Source organism: Chiloscyllium plagiosum, unplaced genomic scaffold (assembly GCF_037043375.1).
Source record: "Chiloscyllium plagiosum isolate Xiang-an unplaced genomic scaffold, Cpla_swu_hap1 HiC_scaffold_23, whole genome shotgun sequence".
Classification (NCBI taxonomy): domain Eukaryota; kingdom Metazoa; phylum Chordata; class Chondrichthyes; order Orectolobiformes; family Hemiscylliidae; genus Chiloscyllium; species Chiloscyllium plagiosum.
In genome coordinates, this window is record NW_028270161.1 from 14,286,856 (window position 1) to 14,306,181 (window position 19,326).

General features: G+C 46.7%; 1 protein-coding gene across 2 annotated transcripts in view; it reads right to left on the minus strand.

The window, feature by feature from the left end:
• The window catches only part of podxl (podocalyxin-like), a 168,363-nt gene that overhangs the window by 19,518 nt on the left and 129,519 nt on the right, over positions 1 to 19,326 (minus strand). For both annotated transcript variants that reach the window (XM_087999379.1, XM_087999380.1), the window contains exon 5: positions 7,822 to 7,978. In XM_087999379.1, coding sequence (XP_087855505.1) covers positions 7,822 to 7,978 — 157 coding nt within the window. The remainder of the gene's footprint in view (positions 1 to 7,821; positions 7,979 to 19,326) is intronic.

Sequence of the window (19,326 nt, forward strand, 5' to 3'; positions counted from 1 at the left end):
CGCAACATGACCTCCCAACTCCTGTACTCAATACTCTGACCAATAAACTCAAGGACTTGAATATAAAATCAGGAAGGTACTTCTGAGGCTCTATAAGACCATGGTCAGACCACATTTGGACTATTGTGTGCAGTTTTGGGCCCCATATCTCAGGAAGGATGTACTGGCCCTGGAGCAAGTTCAGAGGAGGTTCAGGAGAATGGTCCCAGGAATGAAAAGCTTAACATATGAGGAACGTTTGAAGGCTCTGGGCCTGCACTTGATGGAGTTTAGAAGGATATGGGGGGATTTAATTGAAACTTACAGAACACAGAATGGCCTGGACAGAGTAGATATTGGGAAGATGTTTCCATTGGTAGGAGAGACTATGACCCGAGGGCATAACATTAGAGTAAAGGGAAGACCTTTTAGAATGGAGATAAGGAGAAACTTTTTCAGCCAGAGAGTGGGGAATCGGTGGAATTCATTGTCACAGAAGGCTGTGCAGGCCAGGTCATTGAGTATATTTAAGACGGAGATACGTTCTTTATTGTAAAGGGGCTCAAGGGTTACGGGGAGAAAGTGGGAGAATGGGGATGAGAAACTTATCAGGAGAAAGTGAGGTCTGCAGATGCTGGCCTGGATGCTGCCTGCAGCCTGGATGCTGCCTGACCTGCTGTGCTGTTCCAGCAATCCTGACCTGCTGTGCTGTTCCAGCAATAAAGTTTCAAACATGAGAAACTTATCAGCCATGTTGAATGGTGGAACTGACTTGATGGGCTGAATGGCCTAATTTCTGCTCCTGAATCTCATGGTTCTCGGCATGTTGCAGCGTTCCAGTGAATCCCAGCACAAACTGGAGGAACAACGTCCCATCTTCAGACTGGCACTTTGCAACCTTCTGGGCTCATTATTGAGTTCAACACCTTTAGATTATTTCCCTTCCTTTTAGCTTCACTTGTTACATTCTCTGTCACCACGTCCTCTCTCCACCCCCACCCCCCACCCCCGTGGGACTGTCTGTCCTTCCCAGTCTGACAGTTAGACACACCATTGTTCTGCCATTCTCACACTCCAATCACTTAATCTGAACTATCCACATCTTTTGGTCCCCAGCACTCTATCCTCTTCCGCTGCTCCACCCCCACCAACATTTGAAAAAATACTGCTTCCTCCACACTTCCCCATTAGCTCTGATGAAGAGTCATCCAGACTCGAAACGTTGGCTTGCTCTTTCTCCATGGGCAAAACAGAAATTGCCGGAAAAGCTCAGCAGGTCTGAGGAATCCTCACTCGACCCGAAATGTAAACCCTGACTTGTCCCCACAGGTGCTGCCACACCTGCTGAGAACCATAGTGTCCAAGGATGTACAGGCTGGGTGGATTAGCTGTGAGAAATGTAGGGTTACAGGGATAAGGTGGGGTGGTGGAAGTGGCGGAGGAGGGAGGGGTTAGGTCTGGATGGGATGTTACTTGGAGAGTCAGTGTGGACTCAATGGGCTGAATGGTCTGCTTCCACAGTGTAGGGATTTTATGATTCTATTTGATGAACTTCTATGCTCAAAGCTCTGTCTTGGACAAGCTTTATGACCGAACATCCACAAGTCATAGAGTCATCGAGATGTACAGCAACGGAAACAGAGCCTTCAGTCCAACTTATCCATGCTGCCCAGATACCCTAACCTAATCTAGTACCATTTGCCAGCATTTGGCCCATATCCCTCCAAACCCTTCCCATTCATATACCCATCCAGATGCCTTTTAAATGCTGTAATTGTACCAGCCTCCACCACTTCCTCTGGCAGCTCATTCCATACAAGTACCACCCTCTGCGTGAAAACGTTGCCCCTTAGGTTTCTTTTATATCTCTCCCCTCCCACCCTAAACTTATGCCCTCTAGTTCTGGACTCCCCCACCCCAGGGAATAGACTTTGTCTATTTACCCTATCCATGCCCCTCGTGATTTTAGAAACCTCTGTAAGGTCACCCCTCAGCCTGTGACGCTCCAGGGAAAACAGCCCCAGCCTGTTCAACCTCTCCTTAGAGCTCAAATCCCCCAACCCTGGCAACATCCTTGGAAATCTTTTCTGAATTCTTTCAAGTTTCACAACATCATACTGACAAGAAGGAGACCAGAATTGCATGCAAATTCCAAAAGTGGCTTAATCAATGTCCTGTACAGCCGCAACATGACCTCCCAACTCCTATACTCAATACTCTGACCAATAAATGAAAGCATACCAAATGTCTTCTTCACTATCCTATCTACCTACAGTCCAAGATCTCTTTGCTTAGCTACACTCCCTAGGAACTTACCATTAGGTGGATAAGTTCTGCTAGGATTTACTTTCCCAAAATGCAGCACCTCGCATTTATCTAAATTAGACTCCATCTGCCACTCCTCAGCCCATTGGCCCATCTGATCAAGATCCTGTTGTAATCTGAGGTAACCTTCTTCGCTTTCCACTACATCTCTAATTCTGGTGTCATCTGCAAACTTACTAACTGTACCTCTTATGCTCACATCCAAATCATTTATATAAATGACGAAAAGTAGTGGACCCAGCACCGATCCTTGTGGCACTCCACTGGTCACAGGCTCCAGTCTGAAAAAAACCCTCCACCACACCCTCTGTCTTCTACCTTTGAGCCAGTTCTGTATCCAAATGACTAATTCTCCCTGTATTCCGTGAGATCTAACCTTGCTAACCAGTTTCCCATGGGGAACCTTGTTGAACGCCTTGCTGAAGTCCATATAGATCACGTCTACCACTCTGCCCTCATCAATCCTGTTTATTGCTTCTTCAAAAAACTCAATCAAGTTTGTGAGACATGATTTCCCACGCACAAAGCCATGTTGACTATCCCTATTCAGTTCTTCCATTTCCAAATACATGTACATCCTGTCCCTCAGGATTCCCTCCAACAACTTGCCCAACACCGAGGTCAGGTTCACTGGCCTATACTTCCCTGGCTTGTCCTTACACGTTTCTTAAATAGTAGCACCACATTAGCCATCCTCCAGTCTTCCTGCAGCTCACCTGTGACTATCAATGATACAAATATCTCAGCAAGAGGCCCAGCAATCACTTCCCATAGAGTTCTGGGGTACACCTGATCAGGTCCTGGGGATTTAGCCACTTTCATATGTTTCAAGACATCCAGCACTTCCTCCTCTGTAATCTGGACATTTTTCTCTGAGAGTCGTAACTCTGAGCAAAGGACTTATTCCTCATTTCAGCCCTAAGTGGCCAACTCCTTATTCTGAGATTGTGACTCCATGTTCTAGATTCACAGCCAGGAGGAAGCATTTTCAGACTATCTGCCCTTAAGTGTCTTTCAATTGAACCATCTGTTATTCAGCCAAACCCAGGAATATTGGCCCAGTCTACTCAATCTTCCCAACGGTCACCTCATCCCAGAAACCAACCTGATGATTCTTTGTTGCATTCCTTCCCTGGGATGGGATTTATGGCTGTTTTTAGGTAAGGTGACAAAAACTATACACTGTCCTCTGGACACAACTACACTGACACCCTACATAATTGTGGTATGTATACAGCAAGACTATTCCAATCTTCCATCATCCAAATCCTGGAATTCCCTTCCTAATAGCACTGTGGGAGTTCTTACCCTCACCAGTAACTTCAGGGTTTCTGAAAGGCTTCTCAAGGGGCAATTAGAGTTGGACAATAATTATTGGCCCAGCTAACGACGCCCATATCCCATCATCAAATAAGATCCAGTTCCCCTATTACAAAGGCTGACACACCATTCATTCTCAAAGTTGCTTATATTAAACAGTATTTTAACTTGCTGCAATTCATACACGAAGATACCCAGGTCGCTTATGCACGTGCATACACTGTGCGGCGCTCAAGAATTGTGGCCCTCCCACTAGATAGCTAATGCAACCCCAGGATGGAATCAGGTCTGTGTAGAGCAATACCATCAATGGTAGGGAGCTGTGTACTTATCCATTAAGTTATAAGAGGCATTTGGATGGGTATATGAATAGGAAGGGTATGCAGGGATATGAGGTAAAAACAATGACTGCAGATGCTGGAAACCAGATTCTGGATCAGTGGTGCTGGAAGAGCACAGCAATTCAGGCAGCATCCGAGGACAGGCAAGATCGACGTTTCGGGCAAAAGCCCTTCATCAGGAATAAAGGCAGAGAGCCTGAAGCGTGGAGAGATAAGCTAGAGGAGGGTGGGGGTGGGAGAGAGTGGCATAGAGTACAATAGGTCAGTGGGGAAGGAGATGAAGGTGATAGGTCAGGGAGGAGAGGGTGGAGTGGATAGGTGGAAAAGGAGCTGGGCAGGTCGGACAAGTCCGGACAGGTCAGGGGATCGAGTTTCTGGAGGTTAGAAGCTAGGATGAGGTGGGGGAAGGGGAAATGAGGAAACTGTTAAAATCCACATTGATGCCCTGGGGTTGAAGTGTTCCGAGGCGGAAGATGAGGCGTTCTTCCTCCAGGCGTCTGGTGGTGAGGGAGCGGCGGTGGAGGAGGCCCAGCACCTCCATATTCTCGGCAGAGTGGGAGGGGGAGTTGAAATGTTGAGCCACTGGGCGATGTGGTTGATTGGTGCGGGTGTCTCGGAGATGTTCCCTAAAGCGCTCTGCTAGGAGGCGTCCAGTCTCCCCAATGTAGAGGAGACCGCATCGGGAGCAACGGATACAATAGATGATATTAGTGGATGTGCAGGTAAAACTTTGATGGATGTGGAAAGCTCCTTTGGGGCCTTGGATGGAGGTGAGGGAGGAGGTGTGGGCGCAGGTTTTACAGTTCCTGCGGTGGCAGGGGAAAGTGCCAGGATGGGAGGGTGGGTCGTAGGGGGGCGTGGACCTGACCAGGTAGTCACGGAGGGAACGGTCTTTGCGGAAGGCGGAGAGGGGTGGGGAGGGAAATATATCCCTGGTGGTGGGGTCTGTTTGGAGGTGGCGGAAATGTCGGCGGATGATTTGGTTTATGCGAAGGTTGGTAGGGTGGAAGGTGAGCACCAGGGGCGTTCTGTCCTTGTTGCGGTTGGAGGGGTTGGGTCTGAGGGCGGAGGTGCGGGATGTGGATGAGATGCGTTGGAGGGCATCTTTAACCACGTGGGAAGGGAAATTGCGGTCTCTAAAAAAGGAAGCCATCTGGTGTGTTCTATGGTGGAACCGCTCCTCCTGGGAGCAGATACGGCGGAGGCGGAGGAATTGGGAATACGGGATGGCATTTTTGCAAGAGGTAGGGTGGGAAGAGGTGTAATCCAGGTAGCTGTGGGAGTCGGTGGGTTTGTAGAAGATGTCAGTGTCAAGTCGGTCATCACTGATGGAGATGGAGAGGTCCAGGAAGGGGAGGGAGGTGTCAGAGATGGTCCAGGTAAATTTAAGGTCAGGGTGGAATGTGTTGGTGAAGTTGATGAATTGCTCAACCTCCTCGCGGGAGCACGAGGTGGCGCCAATGCAGTCATCAATGTAGCGGAGGAAGAGGTGGGGAGTGGTGCCGGTGTAATTACGGAAGATCAACTGCTCTACGTAGCCAACAAAGAGACAGGCATAGCTGGGGCCCATACGTGTGCCCATGGCTACCCCTTTGGTCTGGAGGAAGTGGGAGGATTCAAAGGAGAAATTGTTAAGGGTGAGGACCAGTTCGGCCAAACGAATGAGAGTGTCGGTGGAGGGGTACTGTTGGGAACGTCTGGAGAGGAAAAAACGGAGGGCTTGGAGGCCCTGATCATGGCGGATGGAGGTGTAGAGGGATTGGATATCCATGGTGAAGATGAGGTGTTGGGGGCCGGGGAAACGGAAGTCTTGGAGGAGGTGGAGGGCGTGGGTGGTGTCACGAACGTATGTGGGGAGTTCCTGGACTAGGGGGGATAGGACAGTGTCGAGGTAGGTAGAGATGAGTTCAGTGGGGCAGGAGCATGCTGAGACAATGGGTCGGCCAGGGTGGTCAGGCTTGTGGATCTTGGGAAGGAGGTAGAACCGGGCAGTGCGGGGTTCCCGGACTATGAGGTTGGAAGCTGTGGGTGGGAGATCTCCTGAGGTGATGAGGTTCTGTATGGTCTGGGAGATGATGGTTTGGTGATGGGAGGTGGGGTCATGGTCAAGGGGGCGGTAGGAAGAGGTGTCCTCGAGTTGGCGTTTGGCTTCAGCGATGTAGAGGTCAGTGCGCCAGACTACCACTGCGCCCCCTTTGTCCGCTGGCTTGATGGTGAGGTCAGGATTGGAGCAGAGGGATTGGAGGGCTGCGCGTTGTGAGGGTGAGAGGTTGGAGTGGGGGAGGGGGGTCGACAGGTTGAGGCGGTTAATGTCCCGGCGGCAGTTGGAAATGAAGAGGTCGAGGGCAGGTAATAGGCCAGCGCGGGGTGTCCAGGTGGATGCAGTGTGTTGGAGGTGGGCGAAGGGGTCCTCAGAAGGTGGGCGGGAGTCCTGATTGTGAAAGTAAGCTCGGAGGCGGAGGCGACTCCTCTTGCAAAAATGCCATCCCGTATTCCCAATTCCTCCGCCTCCGCCGTATCTGCTCCCAGGAGGAGCGGTTCCACCATAGAACACACCAGATGGCCTCCTTTTTTAGAGACCGCAATTTCCCTTCCCACGTGGTTAAAGATGCCCTCCAACGCATCTCATCCACATCCCGCACCTCCGCCCTCAGACCCAACCCCTCCAACCGCAACAAGGACAGAACGCCCCTGGTGCTCACCTTCCACCCTACCAACCTTCGCATAAACCAAATCATCCGCCGACATTTCCGCCACCTCCAAACAGACCCCACCACCAGGGATATATTTCCCTCCCCACCCCTCTCCGCCTTCCGCAAAGACCGTTCCCTCCGTGACTACCTGGTCAGGTCCACGCCCCCCTACGACCCACCCTCCCATCCTGGCACTTTCCCCTGCCACCGCAGGAACTGTAAAACCTGCGCCCACACCTCCTCCCTCACCTCCATCCAAGGCCCCAAAGGAGCTTTCCACATCCATCAAAGTTTTACCTGCACATCCACTAATATCATCTATTGTATCCGTTGCTCCCGATGCGGTCTCCTCTACATTGGGGAGACTGGACGCCTCCTAGCAGAGCGCTTTAGGGAACATCTCCGAGACACCCGCACCAATCAACCACATCGCCCAGTGGCTCAACATTTCAACTCCCCCTCCCACTCTGCCGAGGATATGGAGGTGCTGGGCCTCCTCCACCGCCGCTCCCTCACCACCAGACGCCTGGAGGAAGAACGCCTCATCTTCCGCCTCGGAACACTTCAACCCCAGGGCATCAATGTGGATTTTAACAGTTTCCTCATTTCCCCTTCCCCCACCTCATCCTAGCTTCTAACCTCCAGAAACTCGATCCCCTGACCTGTCCGGACTTGTCCGACCTGCCCAGCTCCTTTTCCACCTATCCACTCCACCCTCTCCTCCCTGACCTATCACCTTCATCTCCTTCCCCACTGACCTATTGTACTCTATGCCACTCTCTCCCACCCCCACCCTCCTCTAGCTTATCTCTCCACGCTTCAGGCTCTCTGCCTTTATTCCTGATGAAGGGCTTTTGCCCGAAACGTCGATCTTGCCTGTCCTCGGATGCTGCCTGAATTGCTGTGCTCTTCCAGCACCACTGATCCAGAATATGCAGGGATATGGGCTGGGTGCTGGCAGGTGGGACTAGATTGGATTGGGATAACTGGTCGGCATGGACGGGTTGGACCGAAGGGTTTGTTTCCATGCTGTACATCTCTATGACTCTATGACTCTATTGGAGTTGGGGGAACTGTTTGTTCTTAGACACCAGTTTTCACAGCATTAGGATGAGAATGGGGATGAGCTATCGTGGATACAAAGCGTTACAAAACAATCTAACCTTTAAAGGAGATATCGATGTAGAGCCTTCTGTTGGAAGTTTTCACCTTACTGAGCTTGATTAAACAGTGGCTGCATCCTTTGATGTTTTGTTTCTTGATGAGTCTCCAGCACAGTAACTGACCCAGCTTCTCTCCTTTCTTCGGCACGTACGTATCCTGGAATAATTGAAGCACATCAGGACAGGGCGTTAGAATATTTGTACATGAGAAATAATGGAGAACATTCCTGCAGGCAGCTCCTGCAGTATGGTTGGAAATCTTTCAAGCCAGTTGTCTTCTCTGGATTGGAGCTGGGGTTTTCCTAGTTCCTGCTGGGATGTTGACCCCTAGGTACCAAGTATCATTCAAGTTTGCCTAAAAAACCGAGCTGATGAGCATCAAATGAGATATTCTTATACAGAAGCAAGTTGGACTGAATGGGCTGGAAGAGATTGCCCAAGATTTATACTAGCGCTCATACTCCACAAAAACCTCCTTCCATCTGTACTTTATATACCTCTCATCAGCATTAAACACTATTCCATAGGAGCAGGCCATTCAGCCCATCAAGCCTGGACTGAATTACTGAATTAGCGTTATCGTCACATTAGATTACTTACAGTGTGGAAACAGGCCCTTCGGCCCAACAAGTCCACACCGACCCGCCGAAGCACAACCCACCCATTCCCCTACATTTACCCCTTACCTAACACTACGGGCAATTTAGCATGGCCAATTCACCTAACCTGCACATCTTTGGACTGTGGGAAGAAACCGGAGCACCCGGAGGAAACCCACGCAGACACGGGGAGAACGTACAAACTCCACACAGTCAGTCGCCTGAGGCGGGAATTGAACCCGGGTCTCTAGCGCTGCGAGGCAGTAGTGCTAACCACTGTGCCACCGTGCCACCCACCATGTACACAGAACACATGTACACAGTGAAAAGTTTACAAGTCGCCACTTAAAGCGCCATCTTTGTTACACAGGTAGCTAGGTATAGAATCTTGGCACAAAGTGGAAAAAGTTCAACATTACAGTCCTTCTTACTAAAAAGTAGAAAAACAAAGAAACACAGTTCGAGCTCATGGCTAATCTGTATACCTTAATAACCTTAACAAAAGTTTATCTCCCTTAGATTTAAAATGAACAACAGATCCAGCATTTTGTGGAAGAGAGTTCCAAAACTCTCAGATATGAGGGCAATTCTCCAGCAAGCTTAGTAGAGATTGGGATGGTTGGGGGGAGCTGTGGGGGAAGGGTGCAGAAGGGGTTTAGCTGGGAGCTGTCTGCTCTAGGTTCCAAAACTCTCCCACTCTGTGTGCAGAAGTGTTTCCTAACCCTTCCCCTGAACGGTCTGACCCTAATTCTCAGACTGTTCTATTTCAAGAACCCACAACCAGTGGAAGTCGTTTATCTTGATCTAATAATGTAGAGACATTGAGATGTACAGCATGGAAACAGGCCCTTCGGCCCAACAAGCCCACAATGACCCTCCGAAGTGTAACCCACCCAGACCCATTCCCTACCCTATATTTACCCCTGACTAATGCACCTAACCTACACCTCACTGAACACTATGGCCAAACTAGCATGGCCAATTCACCTGACCTGCACACCTTTGGACTGTGGGATGAAACCGGAGCACCCGGAGGAAACCCACACAGACATGGGGAGAATGTGCAAATTCCACACACAGGCTGGAATCGAACCTGGGCCCTGGCGCTGTGAGGCAACAGTACTAACCACTGAGCCCCCATGCTGCCCCAAGGTCACCTCTCAGACTCAGCTTTCCCAGGATGAGAGACCACAGTTTGTTTAGTCCTTTGTTACAGTTAAACAGAGAATCCCAGCAGATTGCCAGAGAGTGGCCATCAGGATTAGTGGTCTGCTTGCTCCCTCACATTCACAGGCTGAAAGATACTGAGGCCAATTCTCCTAGCTCGGTGGGGATTGGGGTGGGATGGGGGCGGTGAGCTGTGGGGGAAGGGTGCAGAGGGGGTTTTAGCTAGAAGCTGTCTGCGCTAGGTTCCATTCGTTATTCCACTCCACTGACTGAATTAGAACTGTATATCAGATAAAACCTGCAGCCCATGTGATATTGCTGCTTAGCGCTAGCACCTAAGTCCATTGTATCCCCGAGAACTGAACTAATAACCATCAGCATAGCTCAGTCTGGTCACATGTTATCTGATTCAAGGTGAAAAATCACTGCATTTTGGGAAGGCAAATCTCAGCAGGACTTATACACTTAACGGTAAGGTCCTATGGAGTGTTGGAGTGCAGGTTCATTGCTCCTTGAAAGTGGAGTCACAGGTAGATAGGATAGTGAAGAAGGCGTTTGGTATGCTTTCCTTTATTGGTCAGGTACGGAGTACAGGAGTTGGGAGGTCATGTTGTGGCTGTACAGGACATTGGTTAGATCACTATTGGAATATTGTGTGCAATTCTGGTCTCCTTCCTATCGGAAAGATGTCGTGAAACTTGAAAGGGTTCAGAAAAGATTTACAAGGATTTGAGCGAGAGGTATAGGTTTAATAGGCTAGGGCTGTTTTCCCTGGAGCGTCGGAGGCTGAGGGGTGACTTTATAGAGGTTTATAAAATCATGAGGGGCATGGATAGGATTAATAGACAGAACCTTTTCCCTGGGTTGGGAGAGTTCAGAACTCGAGGGCATAGGTTTAGGGTGAGAGGGGAAACATAAAAGAGACCTAAGGGGCAACCTTTTCACGCTGAGGGTGGTACGTGTATGGAATGAGCTGCCAGAGAAAGTGGTGGAGGCTGGTACAATTGCAACATTTCAGAGGCATTTGGATGGATATATGAATAGGAAGGGTTTGGAGGGATATGATCCAAATGCTGGCAAATGGGACTAGATTGGGTTGGGATAGCTGGTCGGCATGGACGAGTTGGACCGAAGGGTCTATCTCCGTGCTGTATATCTCTATGACTCTATAACTGTCGCTGCTCCTGACCTGGTCTGATCACCAACCTCAGCACAGGGTCTCCCCTCCCCCATCCCCCCCCCCCACTAACCCAAGCACAGCATCCACCCCCTTCCCCATCCCAACCACTGACCTCAGGGTCTGAGTTTATAAAAGTCCTTCTCTGAACATTGGCAATAAAGGGGCCATGGAAAATGGATGCGGTGTACTATTCCCTCCTCGTCAACAGCATTCCTTCCATCAACATCAGGACAACAGTTTGTTTTTCTTGCAGTTGTTCATGGGAGTGCAAACAATTGCTGCATTCTCAAACATTTACAACACTAAGTCCATTCCGTGAAAGTGCTCTGGCACATCCTGAACTTGTGAAGGGTGCTTATATAAATGCAAGCTCTTTCTTTACTTCCAACTTGCTTACATTTTGCATTTCGACATTGCTTAAAAATGTGTTGCTGGAAAAGCGCAGCAGGTCAGGCAGCATCAAAGGAGAAGGAGAATCGACATTTCGGGCATAAGCCCTTCTTCATGGTCAAGAAGGAAATTGCCTGATGGCACAGAAAATAAGTTATCCTCCCAACAGTGCAGTACAGCACGAAGCCTAATATCCCTGGAGTTAGAGCCGAGCCCATAGCCTTCTGCCTCAGGAGGAACAGCAGCTGCCCCCCTCAAACCCCAGCCAATGTGAAAACTTCCACATGCTCTGCAATGTAAAATCTAACTTTGAGCCAGTTTGGAATAGAGCGATTCCACATCTTTATTACACCAAGGGGCCAGGCAGCCAATTAGTAATTGGCTTAACCTCAGATGTACAGGGCAAAGTGGTCACTAACAGGTAGAGCATGGAGGAGGGTCTTACTTCCAGGCTGTCTGTCTCTGTTCCGTAGCAACATTGGTGCCCAAGTTTCCATGCAGATGGAGCTTGTGGTGTCCAATAATACGCTTGAGGCTTTGAGAGAGGTGGCACTGCAAGGGCTGCAGTGATTTACACCCCCCACAATTCCGTTTTGATTTAATTTCCCTGGAGCATCAGAGGCTGAGGGGTGACCTTGTATAGATTTTTTAAATTATGAGGGGCTTAGATAGAGTAAATAGACAAGGTCTTTTCCCTGGGGTAGGGGAGTCCAGAACTAGAGGGCATAGGTTTAGGGTGAGAGGGGAAAGATATAAAAGGGACCTAAGGGACAACTTATTTTCATGCAGAGGGTGGTACGTGTAAGGAATAAGCTGCCAGAGGAAGTGGTGGAGGCTGGTACAATTACAACATTTAAAAGGCATCAGGATGGGTAAATGAATAGGAAGAGTTTAGAGGGATACGGGCCAAGCACTGGCAAATGGGACTAGATTAGTTTGGGATAACTGGTTGGCATGGACGGGTTGGACTGAAGGGTCTGATTCCATGCTGTACATCTCTGTGACTCTATGACACTCCCCTTCACCTCACAATAGCAGCATTCAAGAAGCACCTGGACAAGTACATGAATGGGAAGGGAATAGAGGGATCCAGATCCTGTAAGTGACAACAGCTTTAGAATGGAAGGGCAAAATGTGTCAGTGCAGGCCTGGAGGGCTGAAGGCCTGTTCCTTGTCTGTATTGTTCTTTGATTTTTGTTCTATTGCTCTGCCCTTATCAGGCTTTGCAAGTAAATTGATTCATTGGGTGATTTCGCAGTGGTAGATAAGAATTGAAAAGTCAAATGGGTGATTTAGTGATGGGAATAAATATATTCAGCTGTGTGTAATAGCACGTCTGAATATATAAAAAAAATGCATTGATTAAGTAATGCGCTGTAGACATCTAGAGCTCACCTCTAAATCTAAATGACAACCTCACGTAAAAGTCGAACTTTTTAAGACCATTTTTTAAGGTAAAACTAATGGGGTCATCTATTACATACTACTTTTGAGGATCCGAAATTCTTGCTACAGTCCAAATTATCATATTATTAGCAGAAGCCCAACTGCTTACTCAACAAATAAAGAAAAAAAACACAACAAATTACAGTAAGCTGAGTGGCACACAAAGGGAGGTTGTCACCTGACTCTGACCTGATGCGTCCTAAACTTTTTTGCCAAATTGGTGCGATCTGGACATCAAACCACATAATAGCATGAGAAAACAAAATCCATTTCCTCACTGTAACACTGATGTCCAGGATAACACCTTGACTCACAAATGTCGATCTGTTATTGGCGAAGAACTAGGGTCAACTTTTACACGAGATAAATGGAAAATTCCAGACTTATTGGCCAAAAATAAGGGGTCAACGTTTACGTGAGATCAATGTTTACTCGAGTACATACGGTATGTAACAACGTCTGTGGTAATGGATGACATTCAGTGAAGTGGCCCTTATTCGTGCTGACTTCTCAAACAAAACGTTTATCCCTGTTCTCGGAAAGAAAAATAAGTTGAAATTTTCTCTGGAATCAGGACTGGGAGACTTGAATAGTATGTACTTATCAACAGCTAGCTGGCTTAGGACAGCTTGATCTGTAAACACTTGACTTCTTATCTCTTTTTGGCAGCTGTACATGATATTACCATAAAGTAGCCACTGGAGTTGTACATGCAATAAAGAGAGGAATAATGGAAGCAGAGCAGGGATTTATTAATATTAATCATAGCTTGTAGCTGACCTTTAGTAGTTTGATATCTTAACTCAGTCAGGCTTACTCCTCTCTCAAGGTTGTAACTTTGGAATCATTGACTGAATTCCCAAGTTGGACTATCGAGGCGCTGTTGTGATTCACTTTGTTCCTTACTATTGTACCTCCCAAAAACTCAGACACTTCACACAAGCATACGCCCCACAGAACACAGGTATGCTCCATAGGACAATGTCCCACAAAACCCTAACACCTGTTGCTTGACTTGGAACTGTGTGTGATCCCTGCTTCAGGTACAAGTGGGCCATTTTTTTTTATTCATGAGATGAGGGTTTCGGTTTCTCTGCCAGAATTTATTGCCCATCCCTAATTTCCCTCAGGGCAGTTAAGTGTCAACCACACTGCTGAGGGTCTGGAGTCACATGTAGGCCAGACCAGGGAAGGATGGCAGTTTCCTTCCCTAAAGGAGATGAGTGAACCAGATGGCGTTTTTTTTCCTGACAATTGACAATGGATTCATGCTCATCATTAGACTCTTAATTCTAGAATTTAAAAAAAACTGATGTCAAATTCCACCATCTGCCATGACAGGATTCAAACCCAGAACATGGGTCTCTGGATTAACATTCCAGTGATAATACCACTCGGCCATCGCCTTACTTGTCTTTATCTCAGTTGGTCATGAGATAAAACAGACTTTGTTCAACCATTGAGTGATTTAATCAAATTAGATGCAAAAAGGCAATTTATCAGGAAACCAGCAGCTATAAACCAAATCATCTGGACTCTTCCTTCCACAGCTCTGTAGAAAAAACACTCCTATTTACACATTATTTTAAAGAGCAATAGGATTCTCCCTGGTGTTCAAGCCAATATTTATCCCTCAATTAATGTCCTACAAACAGATTATTTGACTGCTACCTCCTTATTGTTTGTGGGAGACCGCGGTGCACACACTGGCATCTGTGGTTGCTATATTGCAGCAGAGACTCCATTTTTACAAAGGACCTCATTGGCTTTGTAACATTGCGAGGTTGAAAAAGGCACTACAGAAATATAAGTCTTCCTTTTTGCACGAGTGACTTTGCTGAGATTTCTCCCCATGAAGGTATCTGTTTCTGTCACTGCTCTTGGGTTTCTCTCAGATCCACGCCAGTGACACAGGCAGTCAATCATCTTAGATTCCCAGATCCCGGTGAAAATAAATCAACGTGAGGGAGCAGTAGTTTCAAATAGGTAGGTTCTGCCTCTGTCCTTGGGAAGGTATCCAGTGAGCTTGCCTGTGTACTGACCAAGAGTCATAGCAACAAGTGGTTACAGAATCAAATTTCACAAGACCCTTACTCCTCACGACTGATCTTCTGCCTCACATTAATACCTGCGTACAGTAACATTGTACTAATTTATTGTTGGCTGTTTACATAGCAGTAATAACCCAATTCAGAGTGTACTGTGGGCTTACTTCAGAGAAAATGGTAGCTCAGTGGTTAGCACTGCTGCCTCACAGCGCCAGGGACCCGGGTTCGATTCCACCCTCGGGCAGACTGTCTGTGGGGAGTTTGAACATTCTCCCCATGTCTGCGTGGGTTTCCTCCGGCTGCTCTGTTTTTTTCCCCACAGTCTAAAGATGTGCAAGTAAGGTGGATTGGCCATGCTAAATTGCCCAAAGTGTCCTGGGATATGCAGCCATGGGAAATGTGGGATTTGGGTGGGAGGGTTGGTGCAGATCCGATGGGCCAAATGGACTCAATCCTCACTGTAGTGATTCTATGGTTTCAATGAAAAAGCCAATAAACTTGGGATAACTGCCATTCTAACTTAGTCCAACAACAATATATTAATATAGCGCCTTTGAAATAATGGTACTTCAGGAAAGTGTTATGAAGCAAAACTAATCACCAAGTGACATGAAGTGGTTTTGGGGCAGACCATATGCTGAGTCAAAGAGGTAGGGTTTGAGGAAGTCTCTGGGGGAGGGGCGGGGAGCAGTTGCAGAAACAAAATGAGGGGGTGAAGATCAGGATGGGAATTTCAGAGCCTTGTAAAATGAATCCAGGGATGGAGCAATGAAAATTGGGGACCTTTCCTGGGCTCAAATCCCTGGTGCAAATATCTCAGAGGGTTGTGGGGTTGAGAGAAGATGTCAGAGTTAGGGAGGGGGCCAGACCGCGGAGGGAGTTTTAAAGACGGATGAGAATTTTAACATCAAACTGGTCCTTGACCAGAATCAAGTGCAGGGCAGTGAGCACAGGAGTGAAAGGGACTTGGAATGAGTTGAGACACCGGCAACAAGAGTTTTATACAAGATTGATCAATGGAAAGTAGAATGTGGGAGATCAGTCAGATACAGGTTGGAATGTTCAGAGTTACAAATCATGAACTGGTTGCCACGGGAACTAAAAGATGCCACATGGCTGAGGGATATTGTTCTCCTGAGGCTGGGATTACGAGGTAATATTGCAGGAGACGCTGCCTGTTGGATCCCACCAGCTTTCACCTGGAAAGCTGAAACCGTCGGTGGCAGGAGGAGGTACCAAAGAAGAAGAACATTCTCAACAGCCACGACCAAAGCAAAATACGGTAGATGCTGGAGTTCCAGAATAAAATCAGAAAAAGCTGGAGCAATTTGGAGGGCAGTTCTGCCAGCATACTTGGAGGGAGAAAGAGAGTTCACCATTAACACCATCATTGTCTTTGGCAATGGGCACACTCAGTATCTGTTCCACTCACTCTTCCATCTCTAAAGTAATCATTTTCCAGTTCCTTTCAATTCTGAACTGAACTGGAAACGCAAACTCATTCTTTCTCCACAGATGCTCCCAGACATGGTGAAATCCTTTAACACTTCATGGTGTTATTCTCAATAAGCGCACACCTCCATACAAAACTAAACATGCTGGCCCACAGACAAATCTTACCTTTTCTCTGCAGCCCCAACAGTAATTTTCACTTCAGAAACCCCGTTCTAATATCTCTTTACATGGCCCAGTGTCAAACATGGTCTGCACGGTGTCCTGTGAAATTTTCATTCCACTGATGACCCTCGCTAAATGTGAGTAGGAGAATTTTGCAAGAATAATTTTGGACCAATTTCGAATAACTTAATCCCCAGCAGTCAACTTGCTATTTTTCCCAAGGTATCTTCCCCTGTCAATATGGGTGAGGTACAACAGCTCACTATGGAATGCACATTACTGCAGAGAATTACGATACCTCTCAGAAACAGACTGTGTTTCTATTGTGAGGGAGTAGCCAGTAACTCTGATAAAATGGAGAATGCTATCTAACTCAGCCAGATCCCTGTAGCAGGAATGCTCAGCAGTACCCCATGCCAAGAAACACTTTTGAATCACACTAGTTAGGGCAGAGACATTGTTTTTATTAATAAAGTATATTTTTGTATTAAATAGAACCGAGAATTCAGACTCTTGTGTTTTTAACCTAGTGCTGAATGCTATTGTGCAAACTCAGTGCTTTTTAGACAATGAATTACTTCTGAAATGTGCTCATGTCAAAATGTAGGGAATGCAGCAGCAAAATTGCATACAGCAAGATCCCATAAATGCCGGGAAGATCATTAGGATCAGAAATGGGAGCAGGAGCAGAGTCTATGGTTCTTCGATACTGCTCCACCATTCATATGATCTTAGGCCATAACTCTCCCACTTCCTATCTCCCTCAACCCCCTGAGAGACCAAAAACCTGTCCAGCCCAGCCCTTGGAATATATTCAACGATGGAGCATCCACAATCCTCCAGGGCAGAAAATACCCAAGATTCACAACCCTATTGATGAAGAAACTCTCCCTCATCTTGATCCTAAGCCTTGTCTCGAACCCTCCCATAGGCTGGGTTCTCGATATCTCAGTCAGGAGAGATAATCCCTCAGTGTCTAGTCCTGCCAAGTCCCTTCAGAATCTTGCATCTTTCGATGCGAACTTCTCTTATCCTTCCAAGCGCAAGAGAATATTGAGCCACTATATCAGGCCTGTCATCCTAAAACTATTTCATGAAGCTTTGCCACACTGCCTCCAATACTCCTTTAAATATGAACACGGTATCGCGGATGTGATCGCACCAAACTCTCTTGCAATTGTAACAACGTCATAAATTACCAATGATACGGAGGAGCCGGTGTCGGACTGGGGTGGAAAAAAGTTACAAATCACACAACACCAGGTTATAGTCCATAAGGTTTATGTGGAAGCACTAGCTTTCGGAGCGCTGCTCCTTAGGCAGGTGATGAAGGAGAAGCGCTCTGAAAGCTAGTGCTTCGAAATAAACCTGTTGGACTATAACCTGGTGTTGTGCAGTTTTTAAATAAATCACCAAGATATTCAATTTTTTAGTGACATTGTTGTGCAGATACACATTGGACAGGGCATCAAGGAACTTTGCTTTCTCTGAAACAGCATCACAGGATTCTTCATGTTCACCAGACAGGATCTTCAGTTGAATAGTTCACTGTGCAGACAGCACTGACTCAAGATGCAGAATGTTCCATACCTCATCTGAGAAACCAGTGAGTCTCCCTTAGCTGCGTGGTCTGAACAAAATATTCCAACTTTATGTCTCCTCATAAAACAGCAGATGGGCACCAGGAGCTGATCTCTCCCTCCCATAGCCTGAGGTTGCTAAATTCTGATATTCCTAGTAGTGTCACACTGGAGACTTTTAATCAGTCTGACTTCAAAAATGCTAAGTTTATTTAAAGTTTACAAACGCTATTTTTTTGTAAACCAAAATAATTATCGGCTGAAAGACTCTGTGACAGGTTCTGGCAGGTTGGGCGTTGGGCTGGGGATTAAGCACTTCATTTTTTTTGAAGTTTGCAACTTTTATCTAAAGGCAGGAAAGAAAATGTTCTTGACAGATTGCAATCTTAAAATGCTGCACTGCAAGGAGTAGCACAGAAATACTTAACACAGTCATTAGTAAATCTTTCATTGCTTATTTTAACAGACATTAATCCAATTATAGGACAAAGGAGTTGGACACAAAGATATCAAGCCTTCTTATGCTAATACTTCTGCCAAACAGAGTTTTCTCCTTTAGCCAGTGCCACTCCCTTGGCAGCTGCCCCTTCTCCTTGTTGTTTAATAAGGTTCAGTCTGTGGGAATCCTGAGATTGGAATGGAAACTTTATCTGAAAAACAGGTCTCCCTCTGTCTTTCAAGGAACTCAGCTATAAGCAATGCTTTCACCATCAAGTCAAGACTTCAGCTTAATAAGTGTCAGATATTCAGGTTAGTGGAGTGGCTGTGTAGCACCGAATTGTTCAAATGTTCAGCATTTGATTATGTATGTTTGCTGTGTCTTCTCTTTTCTCACTGTGCTGTTAACAAAGAACAAAACAGCACAGGAACAGTCCTGCAGCCCATCAAGATTGCACAACACATGATACCTTTCTAAACTCAAAAACCTTTGCCTCTACACAGTCCATATCCCTCTATTCCCTGTCTATTTAATACCTGTCAAGATGCCTCTTAAATTTTGAACTTGTATCTGCCTTGACTATCTCCTCTAGCAGCACATTCTAGACACTTACTGCCCTCTGTATAAAAAAAACCTTGCCTCTCACATCTCCTTTAAACTTACTCTCTTTTACCTTATACCTACATCTCCTAGTAGAGTCGGTGCTGCTGTAATGCACGTTTCTTCAATGCAAAGTGGTTTTAACGCAATTGAAGAATTTAGCCTGTTATTTGTAGAATGCCAACTTATTGGCTATCGCGGCCCCATTAGTTTAAATGGTGTGGCTATTGCACGATTTTCTTATAACATGAGATCACACGAGAACGGGTCTTACACCTTATATCAGATTATAACTGACATTTCTACCCTGGGGGAAAAAGACTCTGACTATCAACTCTATCCATGTCTCTCATAATTTTGTAAACCTCTATCAGGTCGCCCCTTCAACTTTCAAATGAAATCAAACCAAGTTTGTCTAGTCTCTCCTCATAGCTAATAT